We start from the raw sequence: 23215 nt of genomic DNA on the forward strand, positions 1-23215 counted from the left end.
GAGTTAGTGTCCTTGAGCAAAACTCTGAACCCCTAATTACTCCCATTGTGAAGGTTGGTAGGTTTTTTGTTGACGCTTGGCTCGTCGACTAGAGATTATGTCACGTTCTTAAGAAAAAAGAGTTCACTTCCTTCTTTAGGTACACATGCATTCACATTGGAACGATCCGTATCTGAATACACTTCAACGGTCCAGAGACCTGCCCCCCATGCTGTCCCGGGGATGGTTGGGCGATCCGCTCCCGGGAACGGTACGCATCGTTCACACCACCACAACATCTGCCAAGTGGTCCTGAGTGGAGTGCGCACCCGGGACCATAGTGTGAATCGCCCCTTAGTGTCCTTAAGGTTTCTTCTGCCATCAGTGTATGAATGTGTGTGTGAAACTGTGAATGGGGGAATGTAATGCACAATCTATGTAAAGCACTTTGGATAAAAGCGCTACATAAATACACCATTTAAGAGGCTCTGTTAGAGCCTCTCATCACTGGAACAGTCTCCCCACAGAAGTAAGAGAGACTTCCAACTATCTGACCTTCAAATTCTGAAAAGGTGGCTAAAAACAATTCAAATCTGTAATCATGAGTAACTATCAGCACTATTTAGTATTTATCACCGGTGTCATTTTTCACTTCACTTTGCAGTTGTTCTGTCTCCTGTACCATGTTGATCTGTTCCTGTATTGTACTGTATTGTATTGTGTTTTTGTATGGACTTAGTGTTGGGTGCTTGCACATATTTGCACACATGGCATCAACGCATGGTGTTGTGTGCTGGCACACTATACACTCTGTCTTTCTTTTATCATTAATTTTTTTAAGAGCCTGCTCAGGGACTACAGTTGAAATTTAGCTTTGGCTTTAACTCTGGCCCATTTAACACTGACATGTTGATTAATGAGCTTTGTCCCTGTCAAATAAATAAATAAATAAAAGTTTTTCTTTAGCCTAATTGTTTGAGTTTTATCACCCTCCTTGCTCCCCCTCCACTTATTATCTTCATGAATATAACAAACACAACAAACAGAGCTAGCAAAATATAAATAATAATATTGCCCACTGCATTGGTAAATGGTGCATTTATATAGCGCCTTTATCCAAGGCACTTTACATAGATTGTGCATTATACATTCACCCATTCACACACATTGCGGTGGAAGCCATGCAAGGCACCAACCAGCACATCGGGAGCAATTTGGGGTTCAGTGTCTTGCCCAAGGACACTTCGACATGTAGACAGGAGGAGCCGGGACTCGAACCGCCGACCCATGGATCATTGGACGACCTGCTCTACCTCCTGAGCCACAGTCGCCCCCGAGATTGATTCTGATTCTCTTCAGATTTAAATTAACTTGCTGCTGGCTTTAAAGTCTTAATCTAATGGTCAAGTACAGTAACTGGTTGAATCTATATGAATCATAATGGTACCACTGAGATGACACAAACTGTGGGGTAAAAGCACAAATGTGTTTCGCAAACCTTTTTCATGTCAATGACCTTCAGCAATAATGAGACCACAGACCCATGTAATGTTATCTCTGGGTCATCAAATTCTCAGCGTTATTTTAACTCCCGAGAGTGTCTAATGGAACCAAATGGACCGTTTAAACACTGTTGGGAGTTACAGACGCGTAACGTCCTCGGACACCAGTTTGAGAGCCAGTGTTTTAATGGACCAAATTAGTGGTTCCAAAAAGAAGAGAGAACAGAGTGACATATGAATGCAAAGTGGATGCCTTTGTGCGTGCGTAGTGTACGTGCATGCATGTACGCGTGTGCGCTCGCGCGTGTCTAACTATATCTAACTTTATATGCCCCGGGTGTGAGTGTCATGATCAAAGGAACAGCAGGTACTAATCCGACCAATTAGATTAGGCTAAAAGTGCCACCGTGTCACCGTGAGAGTGACCTCGCCGTGTCCAACATGGCCATTAACTGTCCCACGTCTTTGTGAATAAATAACGAGCTCATTATCACCTCTGGCTTTTGGACGACAGACGTTCGCTCTCGGTTACCGTCCCGGGGCCCGGCTGGCTGTTGACCTCCAGTACACTGGCACCACCACCAACCAATGTGTCCCGTTGCCCAAGGTTACGTAACCAAGGGCAACCGCCAGTGTTTATTACATACCCCATAATAGCACCGTTTAGTCGGAAAGACGAGGAGAAAAGAAAAAAGAAAAAAAGTTTGTCGACTCATCAAAATCATAATGATAATAATTTAGTCTCCCACTCCTATGGGGTATTTTGGTCACTGCACATTTTCACACGTGTGAAATCTGTCCTCTGCATTTACTCATGGCATGTGTGGAGGCATAGGGAACATAATGTAGGAGGTTGTGTGTGTGGGAGGTGAAAATGCTCAGTTAATTTTTCCTTTCTTTATTTCTTTCTTTCTTTCTTTCTTAACAATTTCAGTGCGTGAGGGCCACGGCCGCAACGTGTCAACGCCCCCAAACTTCTCCACACGTCTCTCATTGGACATGAAATGAATTACCAAGGCGTCTGCAACATCCTTCACTAGACTGTGGTTGTACTGGTCAGTGGTTGTACTGGTCAGTGGTTGTACTGGTCAGTGGTTGTACTGGTCAGTGGTTGTACTGGTCTGTGGTTGTACTGGTCTGTGGTTGTACTGGTCAGTGGTTGTACTGGTCAGTGTGGTTGTACTGGTCAGTGGTTGTACTGGTCAGTGGTTGTACTGGTCAGTGGTTGTACTGGTCAGTGTGGTTGTACTGGTCAGTGGTTGTACTGGTCAGTGGTTGTACTGGTCAGTGGTTGTACTGGTCAGTGTGGTTGTACTGGTCAGTGGTTGTACTGGTCAGTGGTTGTACTGGTCAGTGGTTGTACTGGTCAGTGTGGTTGTACTGGTTAGTGGTTGTACTGGTCAGTGGTTGTACTGGTCAGTGGTTGTACTGGTCAGTGGTTGTACTGGTCAGTGGTTGTACTGGTCAGTTTGCAGGTTTGGATGCGTCTGTGTGAATGTGACGTTGCTGGAAAAGAGCACCGTCTAGTGCCAGGGGCTAAATGTCTTACACTTCTACACAGAGAGAACGAGAGAGAGAGAGAGAGAGAGAGAGAGAGAGAGAGACCGAGACAGAGACAGAGACAGCTATAGGGACAGAGAATAAGAGAGAATGGCGAACTGGCGAAGGGTGCATTCATTCCTCCAGAGTTTTATAAAGAACATCGTTTCCTCACCACACACCGCTCTCTCAACTAACTCTCGGTACCACTCCTGCCCATGTTGTTCTCTCCTCTCTCTCTCTCTCTCATCTCTCTCCCTCACTCTCATTTCCAGAAATCCACTCTTTTTCCCCCCTCACAGTCACACACACACACACACACACACACACTCACACACTCACACACACACCCCCCTCTCTCTCTCTCTCTCTTATAAATAATATCTGTTAAAGGTCCACAGGAACTCTCTGTCTGACCTGAGGTTTTTAAGGACATTATTTTTATTTCGCAGCAGGTTTGCTGAGCAGACACACTGTGGTGTTGTTTACTGTTCTGTTTGGTAATGCTCTGCCTTTCCACCAAAGCACTTTACAATGTGCACTACTGTACGTTCACGCACGCACGCACGCACACACACACACAGCAATACAAAACCATGCACCGTTTCTTTACTATTCATGGATATATTTGTGTCACATTCCTAAGCCAGTCATTTGATGACCAGTGGTTCCCTTAACTTCCCTATGGAGACAGGAACCTCTACATGGTCAATTATAAAGGGCACTGAGAACAATAACTAATAACTATATAGTTCAAAAAACTAAAACGATATCTTTATAGTTACGTTATAGTTCATTATAGGCTACTTCCCTTGTACAGAAACTATTTAATACAACACTTTGGCAGCACTGACCTTCGTCAGGTATCTGACTCAAGCTGATTTGAGAGTTATTAAAAACTGTTTATTGGTTTTTATCAGCCATATTAATGTTGAAAAGCAATACGCCACACAAGGTTGTGGTTTATAATGCCTCGCTGCACTGAACGAAATGTACTGTAAGTGAAGACTAAGTGTGCAGAAAGAAGTCTGCAAGGACATCTTTTACTACATATTTTAGGGTGAAAGAGTCAAATTAGTTTATCCCGGTTGGCTGGTTCTCCTCAGAAGTGTGAAGTTGGGAGGGTGTAAAACTCCTGAAGTTTTGTGCAAAAGAGTCAAGGCTGGTTCTCCTCAGACGCTAATAAAAACAAGCAATAGTGAATACTAATAGTGAAAAAAAAGCCTACTGTTCTCTCAACAGTAGGCTAGATAATAGATATCCACTGTTGTTTATTTAACTTTAACATACTGTAACATACTGTACAGTAATGTTGTGTAGGAAGCAAGCTGTTTTGTTATCTCTGCCAAACTGAAGCCAAGGTGTTTTCACACTGAAGGCGAGGTATTTTCATCATTTTTAGTTCCAACTTAAGCTGGCAGGGAACAACGAACATAACAAAAGCATGGTTGCTCAGCCTACCTGAGGAGGAATGGAGAGACAGGACATTAACACATGGTCTCTTGTAGTGTTTGGGGAGGACACTGGCCAGGTGTCTCCCCTTCTGAATATTGCCAGCTCTCCGCTCTCCCAATCCAGCACTGCACATTCATACTTAGACTACAAGAGGATAAGTTCTATAAAAAGTGGGATCTCTTCCCTAACGATAATACAAGAGGATTTCAATTAATGTATTTTGTAATATGAAAAATGCAGCCTTGTCTTTTTTTTTTTTTTTTTTCTTGTCTTCTTTTTTTTTTTTCCTTTTTTTCTCGTAATGTTTGTTTTGTTGTCTCAATAAAAATTAAGCGAAAAAAAAGCATGCCTGACACAGAACAGCGTACACATTCCTTAATTAAAGGTACAGGGGCCGTCACACTTGTCTGTTTGCTTTTTCAGTCCCGGGATGATTTTGCAAACTGCTGGAACTGTGCAGTGCCAAATATCTTGTGCACACTGCCAGTTCTGTCACACTAGAGGCCGGTGCGGCAGCTGTCCATCAACAATGTTGTCCGAGTGCCCACTTGATACTGCCTGTGATACTCATAGGGAGATCACCTGTCAGTCTGTCGGTGTTTTTGCTCCATTGAACCCCCGATGATTGACATTGATTGACAGTCCGTCATGTCCGTCAACGGGAGGTTTGTATTTTTAGAATTAATCCGTCATTTCCGTCAAGTGTCGTCCAAAGGGTTAAGGACATCAGCATATTCCATATGGGATTTGGGGTTCGGATGTGATTAGTGATTTTTGTATCACATCCACGGACAGTTCCCAAAAAATAGGGTTATGAGATTTCATGCAAAGATGATAAATATAAATGAATAAAGATACAAAACCATCACATTATCTTTCTCTATTACCTATTACCTCTACTACCTGAAAAGCTATACCTCCATATTCCACATACAGTACAAAGGGATTTGATGTGACACCACCACCCATAGCTGGAGCATGGAATGGTTGGAGAGTTCATAGAGTTCTCCTTCATGAGGTACGGCCACAGAGTTATTGTAATAACCTCGAAGCAAGAGAGAGCTCAGGGCCCTGAGTTGGACACAGCAGGGCCAAGGTCTTGAGATTTAATCAGACATGAAAGAGATGGAAGAGGAGGACATAGGGATACTGTAACAGTACATCTTTATCACAAAGACGAAGCTAAATCAAGGATTTCAGCAGACACAATTAAAGGACAGAAGTGGACTTCTTAAGACACTGGACACAGCGGACATCCAGGGGAGAGTAACGTGAACATCTTCAGTGGGTAATACCAGTTGTCAGTGTGTAGACAGTGCATGTAAACAGTGGGGACACAATCTTACAAGATTTAAAAAATACCTGGTAAGATACCTGGTCAAAGGTATTTTACCTGGTCAAAGGTATTTTATAAGAACATCCCATCTAAAGTGAAGATGGTGGCAACAGCCAAATCCATTCAAATGAATAAATTATACACTCCAAAGTGTTTGACCTAAATGCAGTCTATTCAAGGGGCATCATAGTGAGTATTGACCGTGATGAAATTTTGGAGGATGCCCTCGCCTGTGAACTAACTTAACTGCCATGTTCACTGAGATTGAATCCAAAATGAGTGACTACTTTAGACTAGGGGGTTTGTGAGTGTGTGTGCATGTGCGTGCATATTTTAGTTTTCCAACACACAACAGCCTAACGACTTCAAGACAACTACGTTTAGATCATGACAGCAGACAGTTTCAGCCGGCTTAAAGGAGGATGAAAGACTTAGAATAAAAGTATTCTCACTTTAGGTACTCAGCGCATGCGCACAATTATTATCCAAATAGACATCACGTGACTTTGTCACAGTGCTATATTATATATGCTCTGTGACAGGGTAATTAATCACCTAATGTACCATAATTTTTGACCCGAGATCAGATTCTAAAAATGTCTTCTACATCCTGACAGTTTTCTGAAAAAGCTATGTTTCTATGTCAGTCGTTCTTCGATTTTTCAAAAATAGCAGACCTACAAGCTCATAGTGGCGCGCTATGAGCTTGTAGATCTGCTATTTTTCAACAGCTAAAGCATAACATAATGCTAACACCAAAAGGGGTTCACGCCCCAAAATGGGTTAATAAATTAAATGTTGCCGTGCGCTCTCGGGTTGTGATAACCCTGGTGAGGTCATGTTATTGTTATGTGTGTCCAATATGAGTTAACGTGAGTTATAACCGTGAGTCAGTCAGGTTTTCAGGGGACTCAAAAGAGCAAAAAGTATGCATACTGTAGATAATATAATGCCACAGAGAGACAGATTGAGAACATAATGTGCATCCTTGCGTGCTCTGAGCGTACACTGGACCTGGGGTGGAGTTGCCAATGTAAACAGGACTTGCACCGGATCCAGTGTGCACCACAACAGTGTAAACAGGACATGCACCGGATCCGGTGTGCACCACAACAGTGTAAACAGGACATGCACCGGATCCGATCCGGTGTGCACCACAACAGTGTAAACAGGACATGCACCGGATCCGGTGTGCACCACAACAGTGTAAACAGGACATGCACCGGATCCAGTGTGCACCACAACAGTGTAAACAGGACATGCACCGGATCCAGTGTGCACCACAACAGTGTAAACAGGACATGCACCGGATCCGGTGTGCACCACAACAGTGTAAACAGGACATGCACCGGATCCGGTGTGCACCACAACAGTGTAAACAGGACATGCACCGGATCCGGTGTGCACCACAACAGTGTAAACAGGACATGCACCGGATCCGGTGTGCACCACAACAGTGTAAACAGGACATGCACCGGATCCAGTGTGCACCACAACAGTGTAAACAGGACATGCACCGGATCCGGTGTGCACCACAACAGTGTAAACAGGACATGCACCGGATCCAGTGTGCACCACAACAGTGTAAACAGGACATGCACCGGATCCAGTGTGCACCACAACAGTGTAAACAGGACATGCACCGGATCCGGTGTGCACCACAACAGTGTAAACAGGACATGCACCGGATCCAGTGTGCACCACAACAGTGTAAACAGGACATGCACCGGATCCAGTGTGCACCACAACAGTGTAAACAGGACATGCACCGGATCCGGTGTGCACCACAACAGTGTAAACAGGACATGCACCGGATCCGATCCGGTGTGCACCACAACAGTGTAAACAGGACATGCACCGGATCCGGTGTGCACCACAACAGTGTAAACAGGACATGCACCGGATCCAGTGTGCACCACAACAGTGTAAACAGGACATGCACCGGATCCAGTGTGCACCACAACAGTGTAAACAGGACATGCACCGGATCCGGTGTGCACCACAACAGTGTAAACAGGACATGCACCGGATCCGGTGTGCACCACAACAGTGTAAACAGGACATGCACCGGATCCAGTGTGCACCACAACAGTGTAAACAGGACATGCACCGGATCCAGTGTGCACCACAACAGTGTAAACAGGACATGCACCGGATCCAGTGTGCACCACAACAGTGTAAACAGGACATGCACCGGATCCAGTGTGCACCACAACAGTGTAAACAGGACATGCACCGGATCCGGTGTGCACCACAACAGTGTAAACAGGACATGCACCGGATCCAGTGTGCACCACAACAGTGTAAACAGGACATGCACCGGATCCAGTGTGCACCACAACAGTGTAAACAGGACATGCACCGGATCCGGTGTGCACCACAACAGTGTAAACAGGACATGCACCGGATCCGGTGTGCACCACAACAGTGTAAACAGGACATGCACCGGATCCAGTGTGCACCACAACAGTGTAAACAGGACTTGCACCGGATCCGGTGTGCACCACAACAGTGTAAACAGGACATGCACCGGATCCGGTGTGCACCACAACAGTGTAAACAGGACATGCACCGGATCCAGTGTGCACCACAACAGTGTAAACAGGACATGCACCGGATCCAGTGTGCACCACAACAGTGTAAACAGGACATGCACCGGATCCAGTGTGCACCACAACAGTGTAAACAGGACATGCACCGGATCCAGTGTGCACCACAACAGTGTAAACAGGACATGCACCGGATCCAGTGTGCACCACAACAGTGCCGACATGGAATTTGGGTCAAAATATAACATTATTCATATTGCACTAAATCCTCCCGAAACAAACTATTTTAGATCAACACACATTATGCAAAAAAAAAAAAAGTAATGCATTGATTTAAAATGATTCAACTTATAACTCGCATGAAAACAATTTCACTTCAGATCCCTAGGGGGTGCTATAGCACCTCCAGCACCGGTACTTCCCACGGCTATGGCTATCTATCTACGTTTATAAACATAGCTATAGGCTATCGGTATCTACTGGTGCTAACTACGCGTACGTTCGTAGACAAACCGTATACTCCATATATGAAAGCAGCGACCGACAATTTACCTTTAGCCTCCGTCCCCACCAGCTATGGGATTTTTAAATCCAGCTCCATTGAGCCTCCATTATAACAGGATCTTCAAAGCGCTGCATGTCAAAAGGTTCGAGGGTCAGTGTTAAACTCAGAGGTCATCTTAGAGGGATGGATAGGGACGTATACTTGTTGTGTTGTGTATGTAATGTATATGTACTGTTATGTATTTGTGATGTATTTAAAGTATTGTTCCGTTCATTGTGAGAGGACCTCAGTGGAAATAAGTCTTTGGACTGTTCTGTGTAATCCTTGAATCGCTGATTATAATGTTGTATTATGATTGCTTTTCTAAATAAATCAAATCAAATCAAATTAAATCAAAGGGCTGTCCATTTGTGAGTTTGTATCGCATCGCTGAGGACAAGTAACTGGTTGTAATGATGATAGCTAAGGGGCCTGAGCTAATGCGACTGATCACTGTGCTCAGAACAAAAGCCCCAACCTCACTGAATAACCCCGAAAGGAAACAAGGATGGTAGAGTTAGAGTGGACGGGTGGCATTCCTTAGGTGTGAGTATACAGTACGCTGCCACCAAGTGGCAGCGAAAACGTTAATAACTCAAAATGCTCCAAGGGATATCACTGGGCAACCCTCTTGAATTCATAAGAGGTGACCCCAAGCTACAAGAATCAGTTGAGTGGCCGGATGGTAACTGCAAGGTTACCTGTTCGAACCCGGGCTCCCCCAGAGTTAGTGTTGATGTGTGTGTCCTTGAGCAAGACACTGAACCCCTGATTGCTCCTGATGTGCTGGTTGGTGCCTTGCACGGTTTCCGCCGGTGTGTGAATGGGTGAATGTAATGTAAACATGCTGTAAATGCATAAATGATGTAATATAAAATATGCTGTAATTGCAATTGTGAAATGGTGTCTTATAAACCCATAAGGGTTGGGCACAAGGTGTGCATGACACGAAAATAAACAATAGTCATCATCATCCAGCGTTAAACTGACCTACAATTTGAGGACATTTAAACAGAAGACTAAAAAATGGCTACTGGAAAAGGTTCCCCTATAAAGGGTCATCCTAGAGGGATGGATAGGGATGTACTTGTGGTGTTGTGTAAGTAATGTATATGTACTGTTATGTATTTCAAAGTATTGTTCAGTGTGAGAGGACCCCAGTGGAAATAAGTCTTTGGACTTTACTGTGTAATCCTTGAATCGCTGATTATAATGTTGTATTATAATTGCTTTTCTAAATAAATCAAATCAAATAAAAAAAAATCATCATCATCACAATGCATTTATATATAGCGCATTTATCCAAGGCGCTTAACAGTTAATTGCCTTGGATAAATGCGCCATTATATAAATGCACTATTATTTACCATTTACTATTAGTGGTCGTGTGGGGAGTGTTATTCACTCTCCATGCCAGGCTAGCTTTTCTCTGCATCGACTCACATTCTTGTCAACTAAATCCAAACCGAACCCAGCCCTGACGCCACCTGACTCAAGAACGGTTTCTGCTTCCAAACCACAAAAGGCACTGAATGGATTTGTTTCACTTTCACCCTCAACTTCCTGGATGAGAGGGAACAGAAAGAGGAGAGGAGGGGGTAGGGGGGGGGGGGGGGGGGGAGGAGATAAAAGGAGAGGAGGAGGAGGATTCTGCAGCGGTACAGAATAGATTAACCAAAAGCAGAAGGGTGGATAATTGAAATGAAAAGAAGACAAGAAGGACAAATGAAGAGAGAGTGCGTGGGTGTGGCGCTGGGGTTGGGGGGGGGGGGGGGGGTTGTTCAGAGTGGGGGGGTGGGTGGGTGGGTGGGGAGGGAGGGAGGGAGGGAGGGAGGGGGTAAAAGCTGGAGCCGCGTGGAGAATCCATTTACGACACAAACCTCATCCTACTGAGAGCTCTAATGGGGCCACACACTGTATGAGTCACCCAGAGAGAGAGAGAGAGAGAGAGAGAGAGAGAGAGAGAGAGAGAGAGAGAGAGAGAGAGAGAGACGGAGAGAGAGAGAGAGAGAGAGAGAGAGAGAGATGGAGAGAGAGAGAGAGAGAGAGAGAGAGAGAGAGAGAGAGAGAGAGAGAGAGATGGAGAGAGAGAGAGAGAGAGAGAGATGGAGAGAGATACAGTCATGTCAGTGTGACCTGTGAAGTACTTTGGTTACTCTACAACTCTCATTTCTTGTATCGCTGCACTTTATCTTCATCTCTCTGCCTCTCTGTCTCTTTCTCTTTTAAATCTGTCCTCACAAAGTTCAAACTGAATAAATTATCCAGACACTCTGCCATGCAGCATCGTCAGAAAACATCCTCCGCAAAACAACACTCAGCCACTTCAACGCTACAGCCCCTAATCGGGGGGGAAAAGCAGATCTACAAGCTCACACGAGTCACAACACATCATATTTTTGGTGAGAGATTTTGTGTAGAGGGAAAAAAGAGAGGAGCAACTACGAACAAACAAAGCAAATGCATGAGCAACAGCACACGCACGCGCACACACACACACACACACACACACACACACACACACACACACACACACACACACACACACACACACACACACACACACACACACACACACACACACACACACACACACACACACACACACACACACACACACACACACACACACACACACACACACACACACACACACACACACACACACACACACACACACACACACACACACACACACACACACACACACACACACACACACACACACACACACACACACACACACACACACACACACACACACACACACACACACACACACACACACACACACACACACACACACACACACACACACACACACACACACACACACACACACACACACACACACACACACACACACACACACACACACACACACACACACACACACACACACACACACACACACACACACACACACACACACACACACACACACACACACACACACACACACACACACACACACACACACACACACACACACACACACACACACACACACACACACACTAGATTTACTATAGTGATCCTACCAGACCACAGGATGTAAATGTTTCAATAGAAGAGCAGTGGAGACCAAATACAACCACTGCAGTTGTATTATTGATATTGTATTAACATACCTGCAGGTTTCATAAATAAATGCTTTAAAGGTGTGAAATGAAAAATAAGTTTTTCACACTTTTAGACCATATCCGTGGTCATCATATGGGCATACCTAACAATGGATGACAAAAAAAGGGAACATTTAAATGTGTGTATTTTTTATATCAAAAGTCCATAAAAAATTTAATTACTTCCGAAATTACTATAACGAAAACATACTGCATGATGACGTGCTATGAGCTACAAGCTTCATCATCCTCCAAACACAGGTGCTTTTGTTTAAAGAACTATTCTGTTTCTAATCTCATTCAAGATGACATCCAGACAGTGTATTACTCGTTTTAAACGTAATCATCACACTAAAATATGTTGTTGTGTTGTGTATAGGTTAGGAAAAAATCCCCTGGCTTTTGCTGCCATCTCTCTGTCACCTTGTTTACAAACAACACTGCATGTGAGACAGACTTACAGTACGTCCCATAGGCTGGAGGGATGCGACACTCAACCGGACAGCACCTCATACTGGCGGCCTATAGATGACAGCGTTACTCACCCCAGCGTTGTCATGGTGACGATGGTGTACCAGAAGGAGGCGGGGATGGAGGTGAAGGAGGAGCCCTTGGTGCCCTTCTCGGCGTAGAACATGACGGTGGCGAAGATGATGATGGCCATGGTGAGCGAGAAGAGCAGGAAGCCCAGCTCCGAGGCGCAGCTCTTCAGCGTGTAGCCCAGGATCCTCAGGCCCGCCGAGTGCCGCGAGAACTTGAAGATGCGGAACACGCGGAAGACGCGCAGCGTCACGAAGGCGCCGCTCACGTCCTCGTTCTCCGGCATCACCAGGCCGATGTAGTACGGCAGGATGGCCACCACGTCGATCACCGACATCACCGAGCGCATGAACTTGGAGCGGCTGGGCGCGGCGAACAGGCGCGCCAGGTACTCGAAGGTGAAGATGAGCACGCACGCCGTGTCCATGCAGAAGAAGGCCAGGCCGAACTTCTCGCCGCACGGCAGGTCGCGCACGCTGCCCTTGAGGGGGCGGCAGGGCACCGTCTCCACCACGTTGGCGATGACCGACACGGCGATGAAGAAACCGGTGACGTAGTAGAAGACCAGCGCCATGGTGGAGGTGTGCGGGTTCTCGAAAGCGCGCCACAGCTTCTCCCGCGAGGAGGAGTCCGGGGGGAGGGGCGCGTCCGTGGTCGAGCCCGCCTCGTTGTCCTCCGCCAGGCGCTCCTGGTTCTCCTGCTTCCTGTCACGGTATTCCTCCACGGAGAGAGAGAGAGAGAGAGAGACGATTAAAGGTGTTTTATTAATGGAAAACTTAATTAACGAGTGTTTAACGAAAACTGCCTCCCCCTGGCCAGCCGGGGCGCCTGATGGAGGGGAAAGGAACTGGTTGGAATAACGTGTTCCTTCCACGCGCTACGTCCAACCAGGGAAACTCCCCCCTGTCAGGTGTAAAGGAGCAACTTGGACACTCAGTCATGAAGGAAGCATGAGTTCAAGTCCGTTGCTCTCCCCCTAATGTCCCCCATATATGGGGACTAGGTTGGCGGAGGGTGTGTAGAGCCCAGGATCACATTAGCGAGTGTTTAACGAGTGTTTTAACAGTACAGATGAGCTCAGGATCCACATCCACTCATCCAATCACACACTAATTTCATTCTCAGACCGCTCTAATTAATCTGGTTTGCACTGATAATTCCTGCTTGCTTAGCGACTATCATGCTGCTGCTGCTCTCACCACCGCTGTCTTGCTTTTAAACACTACTGCTCAAACCGTCCACCACCCGTTGTTTTGGATCTGTTGTTTATGTACGAGGGATTCGGAGTCCCTCTGGTTGGGAGATCAGATGCGCCTTATCAGAGTACATAAAAGCCATATGTATGTGAAATCCAATTCATCGCCAAACCATAATAAATGTATATTCTATCCATTCATGAGTTGTCCTGGCTGAAGTAATGCAGTCAAAGGTTATGCTAAAGAGCCAGGGATGGTTTCCGTTGTGGTCCATGCGTGGTGTAAGTGAAACGTTTTGGTTTGTTCAGTAACAGGGGTAACCCCGTCTTCCCCAGCTCTCTAATAAAGAGAAAATACATTTTCAAGCGAGTTGCAAATCTAATTTCATCAGGCGAGAGAGAGCCTAATGATAATGTTTCACTTTGTGTTCCAGTTACAATTTTGTCTGCTCATTTACTGGTATTTGTTTCATCACTTCCAATTTCACTTGTTTACTTTATCCTGTGTGCTGTATTGAGTTCTCTCTCCCGATTGGATGAAATTATCATCGTGGTCTGACAATGCATTTTGTGTTTTCTGCAGAGACAAAGAAAAAAGCAATAAAAAAAGCAAGTGCTGATTTTCCTGCTGACTGTACGTGATGTCACAGCCTGCAAATCCCATAATATATGACAATGGGATTTGCCTGTTTTCATTACAGCTCAAAAAGGCAGACAGACAGACAGAAAAAATCCCAGACCACAGAAAATCCACTGAATGTCATAAAACCTAAAAGAAAAACAATAAATGAAAATTAATGTCATGAAACCTTTACGGGAATACAGAACTATATACGTTTATTTTTTTAGATTTCTTTATTGTTTTTACGTTGTATTTTATTTTCCTGTGCAACTGCTGCAGAAACAATTGCCTCTCTGGGGGATCACATAAAGTTCTACCGTACCTCAATTCATGAGTTTAATTATAATGTTATGATATACTTTATGACCCCCTGGAGGAACAGTGTCCTCTGCATTTGACCCATTCTAACTACTGTAGATAGGGCTCCGGAGCGGCCTCAATGCAGCCAGTGTTGATGTTTGATTTATATGTCATAGTCTGTTGAATAAAAATAACGGTAGTGGCTCGCACACACTGACCAAGACTTCAGTTCAAATTGTTTATTTCATATTTGGGACAAATGTTTGGGCTATCCATGGCCTTCATCTGTATCCAGCCACACTGATGAAGGCTGGATAGACCCAAACGTTTGTGCCTGTTCAAAAATGAAATAAACAATTTGAACTACCGTTATTTTGATATGTTTTGAACGGTGTGGCGCACCTATATAGTCAGAGCGCGGTGGTCACATGAAGAGTAATAGTCTGTTGAATGAAATTCCATTTCGTTTTATTCATATTTTACTCATCTGAAATGTTTTAGTTTTAGTCGACAAAAAAATTATTTTGGTGGGCCTTGATGGTGTCGTAATAATGGCTGATTTTACACTTGTTTGCAGGCTGAAAATAACGCGTTGCAGCGCGACATAATATGCATAATCTTGCTACCCTAATTTAACCCATTCTGAACGGGAACGCATTTTGGTATTAGCATCATGTTATGCTTTAGCTATTGAAAAATAGCAGATCTACAAGCTCATAGCGCGCCACCGAGTGGCGCACTACGAGCTTGTAGGTCTGCTATTTTTGAAAAATCGAAGAACGACTGACATTTTTAGAATCTGATCTCAGGTCAGAATGGGTTAATCAGACCAGTGTGTGGCCAGTGGAAACCTCGTATGAATCTGATCTCAGGTCAGAATGGGTTAAAAGGCGCGCGCCCGTTTATACGTCCGCCTTCTCCTAAACCAAACCGCTCTGTTTGCACACATCTCTCCTACCAAACCGCTCTGTTTGCACACATCTCTCCTACCAAACCGCTCTGTTTGCACACATCTCTCCTACCAAACCGCTCTGTTTGCACACATCTCTCCTACCAAACCGCTCTGTTTGCACACATCTCTCCTACCAAACCGCTCTGTTTGCACACATCTCTCCTACCAAACCGCTCTGTTTGCACACATCTCTCCTACCAAACCGCTCTGTTTGCACACATCTCTCCTACCAAACCGCTCTGTTTGCACACATCTCTCCTACCAAACCGCTCTGTTTGCACACATCTCTCCTACCAAACCGCTCTGTTTGCACACATCTCTCCTACCAAACCACTCTGTTTGCACACATCTCTCCTACCAAACCACTCTGTTTGCACACATCTCTCCATGCACAACACCTACTGCATGCCAAAGGAAACACAACGAAATACAACGCAGTACCTTGCGTCCGTCCATATTTACCGTAACAATTTGCATTTCTATGAAATCGCATAATATATCATAACGTTATCAATTAAGTAACTTATAAATAATCTGTCTCAGAGAGTGATGTTGTGGAGTAAGTTATTGAAGTGAACCCTTCCCTAATGACCTCTGACCTATAGGCAGCCAAAGAATAGTTGTCATGTGTTATTGTCGATAACAATAGGATGTGTGTAAAACATGTTTAGGCCTATGAATAGAATCATGGCCGTATAGGGGAGGTTTATAGCATAGTTTGTTTTTATTGATGACCCCTGCAGAACACATAATAAAAGGCCCCGGCAAGCTTCGACCCCAATCGAACTCAAGACATTATTGCGGTCGAGGCAACTGTGCACTGCTCCACCTGCTCCGTCTCATGTGGAGGCGTTTTCTCAGTGTTTATCACACTGTCAGCGCTGTGTGTGTGTGGACATGCATGTCTGCTATACGATTACAACATGACATTGGCCCGGGTTCTCAAAGGACACTTCTTTTACAACATGGTGTAAGAACTTAAGTGTCCTTTGAGAAACCGGCCCATTGTCCCTGCGTGACAATGTGTTGATTCTTTGGGGGGGGGTGAACTGTTCCTTTAACACGATGACAGAATTTATTTACTTGTGAACTTGACACTCCCGGAGCTAAAGATAGACGGATGGATGAATGGAGGAGGAGGAGGAGGAGGAGGCGAGAATCACCAGAGGAATGAGTCATTATGAGATATAAGACACCATATCAATAATAAAAAGATTATTAAATAAACTAAAGCTGCACCGAAATTAATGAGAAAAAGACAGAGAGGAGCTTTAATGTGTACTGAACTGGAACTGGAAGTTTCTGAAAATCTGGGTTTATTAATAATTCCTCCACAGGAGAGTCTATATTGATTCCTCCCAGAGAACCAGTAGTACCGCTCCGGCTTTAAGAAAGTTATTATTTTAAGACAATTTTTGCGATTATATTGTCAAGTTAATGTGATTTGCTCTCGATATAGGTTTAACCCATTTGGGGCGGGAACCCCTTTTGATCTTAGCATTATGTTATGCTTTAGCTATTGAAAAATAACAGATCTACAAGCTCATGGCACGCTACGAGCTTGTAGGTCTGATATTTTTGAATAATCGTGAAAAGTGACATGAAAGTGTTTGAGAAGGACTGACATAGAAAAACATATAGCTTTTTCAAGAAAACAGTCAGGATTTAGAAGACATTTGCAGAATCGTTCCCAGGTCAAAATGGGTTAATGGGATTTGCTCACTATATAGGTTTAAATGCTAAAACAAAACCTCGACATAAAGAGCAAAGCATTACTACCACGTTGGGCCGGGGTGGGAACCGCCTGGAGACACAAACAACCTGAAAAGGGAGTACATCTCCAGTCGTCTGTGGATGTTAACCCATTCTGACCAGATTTCAGATTCATACGAGGTTTTCCACTGGACACACACTGGTCTGATGAACCCATTCTGACCCGAGATCAGATTTTAAAAATGTCAGTCGCTCTTCGATTTTTCAAAAATAGCAGACCTACAAGCTCGTAGCGCGCCACTCGGTGGCGCGCTATGAGCTTGTAGATCTGCTATTTTTCAATAGCTAAAGCATAACATGATGCGAACACCAAAACGGGTTCCCGGTCAGAATGGGTTAATAATACCATGGCACACGGTGTTATGTGAGCTGAGGTTCTTCTCTAGCCCTTTCCTGGACCTTCAACAGATATAAATAACCACACACACATCATTAATTCATAGTAATGTACTAGTCTCTCTCAAACACAGACACGTTGTCTGTCTCTCCCCCCAATATGCAGATGCTTCCGCTCGACCCATCTGCACCTCAGGAGCTCTGAGAAATGAGTAGGAAATGAAGCCGACGCCTGCACGTCTTTTCACCTCTCATCACCTCTGTTCTGACCGCCGCCTGGTCAGTCAGTCCGCCGTAGTCTGAAAACCCACCTCTTCAGACTCCACCATGGCCCGTATAGCACTTGCCCTATAGCCTAGCCCCTTAGATAGCATTTTATGTCGACTTGGATAGTATTTTATAGACAGACTTATAGCTCGTTACGTAGACGGCACTATAATTGCATTTTATGTATAGTCATAGCACTTTATAGTACACATGTATATTGTATAATATATAATATAGTATAGTATGTATAGTTGACATAGATACTCCACTGTTACGTTCTTAGCTTATACACGATTCATGATAACTACTTTTTATATATGTGATGTACAGTATGACATGCTTTGTTTTTGCTTAAATGTAAGTCGCTCTGGATCAAGAGCGTCTGCTAAATGCCTAAATTGTCCTAAAGTATCCAACCTAGTGGAGGTCCAAAGCTAGCCCGCTTTGGAGAGATGGAAATTCAAAAAGATATTTTTAATATAACTCAGATATGTTACGTGTTAACCACGGCCCAGGCCGGCCTATAGCAGTCGATCCGGGCAACTAGGCTTCTAATGCAGCCTGCAGCCCACTACCCAGGCATTTGTGGGTTCGAGTCCCATTCCGTCTCTCTGTCCTCATTTCCTGTCTGTATCCACTTACAGTATATCAATGAAGGTAAAAAAGACCCCAAAAATATACTTAAAGGACAACTTTAGTTTCATGTTTTAGGTTATGAGAGAAAGTAAAAGATAAATGTTCATTTTTTTCCATTTACTGCTTTCTTTCGTTTTAGGGATTTTAGCTGTTTTTGACAGGGGCACAAATTTTGTAAAGAAATACATATTTAGTCCCATGCTCGAATGCCCCCCTGTCAAAAACAGCTAAAATCCCTAAAACTAAAGAAAGCAGCAAATGAAAGAAGAATTAACACTCATCTTTTACTTTCTCTCGTAACAACCTAAAACATGAACCTTGGTTGAAAAAAACTAAAGTTATCCTTTTAAAAAAAAGATATTTAAACCACATGAACCCTAAGGTCCCTAATCCCTATTCTGGGGGCAAACATGTGGCAAAGATATCCAGACTAAGTGTCCGGCTGACCTCGGTCATCTATAAGCATATGCGGTTCAAGTGATTAAAATTAAAATACATTTCCGTGGCACACGCCTACCATAAACAAGATCTCATAAATGAAAGCCTGACAGCGAGCCCCCGGGTTCGACTGCCCTTCCAGGACCAAGAGCAGATGTCGGTGTCCTCTTCTCAGCTTTCACTGTGCGCAATTACGGCCCTAATTCATGCGCTAATTTATACACCGTCGCGTAACGAGCGACAACGGATCTTCAAGGTTAACAAGTGAGCTGGAAGATAAGTGCCCTCGCAGGCAAAGTGACACCACTGTGTATGAGATGAGACACGTGAGCACTTTAGTTAGATCAAGTGGTTCCCAAACTTTTTAGCCCGTGACCCAAAAGAGACATCTGCACCCACACTGAAATTGTAGAGCAGATTGTAGATCGGCTATTTTCACTACTTCTTAAACATTTGTTTTATAAATTATGGAATATACTAGATTTTCCGTTGATTTCTTCATGAAATTAATTTAGTTTTTTTTATTCATTTACTGGTATTTGTTTCATCACTTCCAATTTCACTTGTTTATCCTGTGTGCTGTATTGAGTTCTCTCTCCTGATTGGATGAAATTCATTAACTTTTTTGGGAATGCTTTGTGAACATGTTTTGAATTATTAATACTTCAAAACATGTTCACAAAGCATTCCCAAAAAAGTTAATGAATAGGAAACCAAAAAATAAAGGGACCCATATACAAATTGGTCCGCGACCCAACCTTGGGTCCCCGACCCGGGGTTTGGGAACCAGTAGCCTGTGGTCCACCTATGCTATCTATGGCATAGGCAGCTCCCGGCAGGATCCCCCGGGAGAATCTAGACACAGTGTGTGTGTGTGTGTGTGTGTGTGCATCAATTTAACAAAGGTGCAGACGATCAGAAATCAGCAGAGAGTGATTGACGTTTGCGCTACTCTATGCCGAATTGAAGTGGACTCGGACCTAGACTTTTCTTTCTCCTCCCTGGAAATAAAAACGTCTGTGTTTCCGAGGCTAGGGAACCAGTGCTTTGTGATGCCTACCTCCATGCAGCAGAACCAGTGCTTTGTGATGCCTACCTCCATGCAGCAGAACCAGTGCTTTGTGATGCCTACCTCCATGCAGCAGAACCAGTGCTTTGTGATGCCTACCTCCATGCAGCAGAACCAGTGCTTTGTGATGCCTACCTCCATGCAGCAGAACCAGTGCTTTTTGATGCCTACCTCCATGCAGCAGAACCAGTGCTTTGTGATGCCTACCTCCATGCAGCAGAACCAGTGCTTTGTGATGCCTACCTCCATGCAGCAGAACCAGTGCTTTGTGATGCCTACCTCCATGCAGCAGAACCAGTGCTTTGTGATGCCTACCTCCATGCAGCAGAACCAGTGCTTTGTGATGCCTACCTCCATGCAGCAGAACCAGTGCTTTGTGATGCCTACCTCCATGCAGCAGTCTCCGATGATCTCGGGCACGATGCCGTAGAAGGCCAGCTCCTCGTCGAAGGCCTGGATGCACTCGTGCCGCGGGTAGTGCAGCTTGCCCGTCCGGTAGAAGTTGAGGATGTGGCGGAACATCTCGGGGTCCCGGTCGAAGAAGTACTCCTGCGTGTCCTCGTTGTAGAAGAACTCCTTCTCCGAGGAGCCCAGCAGGGTGTCCGGGTAGCGGTCCAACGTGTTCTTCCACGTCTGAGGGGACACAACGTTACTGGTACAGGTACACTGAGGACACAACGTTACTGGTACAAGTACACTGAGGACACAACGTTACTGGTACAAGTACACTGCTGGTACAGAGTACTACCACCAGAACTACTGGTGGTACAACTAATAGTACTAATAGTAATAGTACTACTACTACAGTGTTAAGTTCGTATACTAAAACTATGACTATCACTGACAGAAACTAAATATGTGTTTCCAAGATTTACAAATGTGTTTCCAAGATTTGCAAATGTTTTTCTATGATTTGCAAATGTTTTTCCATGATTTACAAATGTATTTCGTATTTTTACAAAAAAACAATATAGATTTGTGTGTGCGTTTATCCTAAAATACCATTTGTAAATCCTCAATTTTGCGTGTGAATTGTAAATCTGCATTTGGCATTCCTTTTTCCTGTTGAATCATTTTGAGACGCTCTTTTATGATAATTTTCACAAATGTATTGTCCTATCCACAAAAAAACGTGTAACTTGTAAGTTGGCATTTAAATACATTTTTAACAAATATATGACAATTTGTAAAAAAAAAAATATTTATACTTGCAGGCGCATTTATCATAAAATATCATTTGTAAATCATCAACTCTGTGTGTCAGAGTTGATGATTTGTGGATTTTCTCAATGCATTTGTGACTCCAGCCACTACCATAAATCCCATAGTCTGAAGTCTTCAGACTATGGGATTTATGGCAGTCCAAGTTCCAGTAGATGAGTTAGATGCTCATTCATTATTGAGATCCGTGGTCGTCCAGTTCCCCACTGTATTTCAAGTTGGACTGGTGTTGGAGGATGTTGTTGATACTCTCTCATGGTCTGAACTGCAGTGTGCACAATTGTGTTAATGCCTCTCTAACCTCCTGGGACACCGGAACATGCTGTGACACAATATCAATAAAAACTATCTCCTGTGCACATGCAAATTCCAGGTAGTCCACATCCAGGGGTGCTTGCTTACTGGAGAGAATGTGACACCCTGTCAATCTGTCATACAGTCTTTCCAAGACCTGATGTCTAAGCAATTCCTACAATGCAAAAATAATAGGACACATTTGGTGAGAGGAGCCAGGCTTTTACAATAAGGTCATAAGTGTCAGTATAATATTATGACTTCAGTATCACAGTCAGTGACATGTCAGTGTCATATCACAGTCAGTATCATGTCATCACGGTCAGTATCATGATAAGTATCTGGAAACAAGTCCACAGCAAAAGGATTTCACTTCAATCACTTTAACCCCTTATGTACAAGCTCACTATTGCTATGCCACAAGTTGTGAGCTTGCAGATCTGCTATTTTCAGAAACATTTAGATAAAAACATTTGGAGGATTTTTTCCCCCTCAAACAAACTTTATTATAAATCTTGAAACGGGGGTCCCACTCCCTTTCACAAAATATTTTCAGGTGGGGCCCGGGGGTCAGTGGCCAAATGCATAGCCTAACTATTAATTTAGGGGTCCTTGATGAACCACTGTTTTAACTATAAGGGTTTAGCAACCAAAATATACAGTAAGGTTTGTGGTGGAATGTAAATAATATGACGGAAATAGGCCTAATCATTTTATTGAAGTGCAGGACAAGATGTATTGTTGTCCATTTTGAACTACTGGTGTACTACTAATAGTACTAATAGCAATAGTACTACTACTACAGTGTTAAGTTCGTATACTAAAACTATGACTATCACTGACAGAAACTAAATAAAAATATTGCCAATTTTGTCAACAAATGAAAACTAGACTGAAACATTAAGGAGGGACTAGTGGAGAGATCCAGTATGAATAAAAGACACGTTGTGAGCAAAATGACAGACGATTCTGAAGAGTATGCAAAAATAATTCCAATTGTATTGCAAATAATTGCGATCAGAGTATGTAATAACGTTGACAGGCCTAGTAATAACACAGTAAACGTGTCTCACCTGGAATTTGAGTCCACTGACGTTGACGAACAGGATCTCGTCGGACCGTGAGGTTTTGTCGACCGGAGGTTTGGGCATAATCTTCTTGGCGAGCGGCAGCCAGCCCACGGCGGCCGCGCGGGCGAACGGCAGCCATGTCGCAACGCCTGCCGCCATCTTTGCTCCAAAACAGCAACGACCACTTCCACTACGTTTTACCAAAGGTCAAAGGTCCCGACTATAGGATGTATAGTTCACATCAGACCGCAGAGCGGAAGAGAACGAGCATTCTGGGAGACGAACTTTGAACTCAAAGAGAAGCTTGGTGCAGGCTGGTGGTCCACTCATGAGTTCAGTGCCTTGCTCAACAGCACAGTGGGCCGATTAGCGTCTCATTGAGGGGTGAGTGGATGGTCCTATTCCATCCACTCACGTTTCATCTGGTGGTGTTGGCGAGACAGGAGGGCTGACGGGGGGACATCTTGGAGGAGAGA

The 23215-nt window shown here is 44.2% G+C and overlaps 1 protein-coding gene across 1 annotated transcript in view; it reads right to left on the bottom strand.

The window, feature by feature from the left end:
* Nucleotides 1-22898, bottom strand: part of kcnd1 (potassium voltage-gated channel, Shal-related subfamily, member 1) — a gene marked incomplete at both ends in the record, with an annotated part of 47196 nt that extends 24298 nt beyond the window's left edge. Inside the window, 3 exons of the mRNA XM_080763850.1 lie at nt 12572-13284; nt 20542-20787; nt 22743-22898. Coding sequence (XP_080619976.1) covers nt 12572-13284; nt 20542-20787; nt 22743-22898 — 1115 coding nt within the window. The remainder of the gene's footprint in view (nt 1-12571; nt 13285-20541; nt 20788-22742) is intronic.
* Nucleotides 22899-23215: the final 317 nt, after the last annotated feature.

Source organism: Protomyctophum bolini (genome assembly GCF_963924005.1).
Source record: "Protomyctophum bolini genome assembly, chromosome: 5".
Taxonomy (NCBI): Eukaryota; Metazoa; Chordata; class Actinopteri; order Myctophiformes; family Myctophidae; genus Protomyctophum; species Protomyctophum bolini.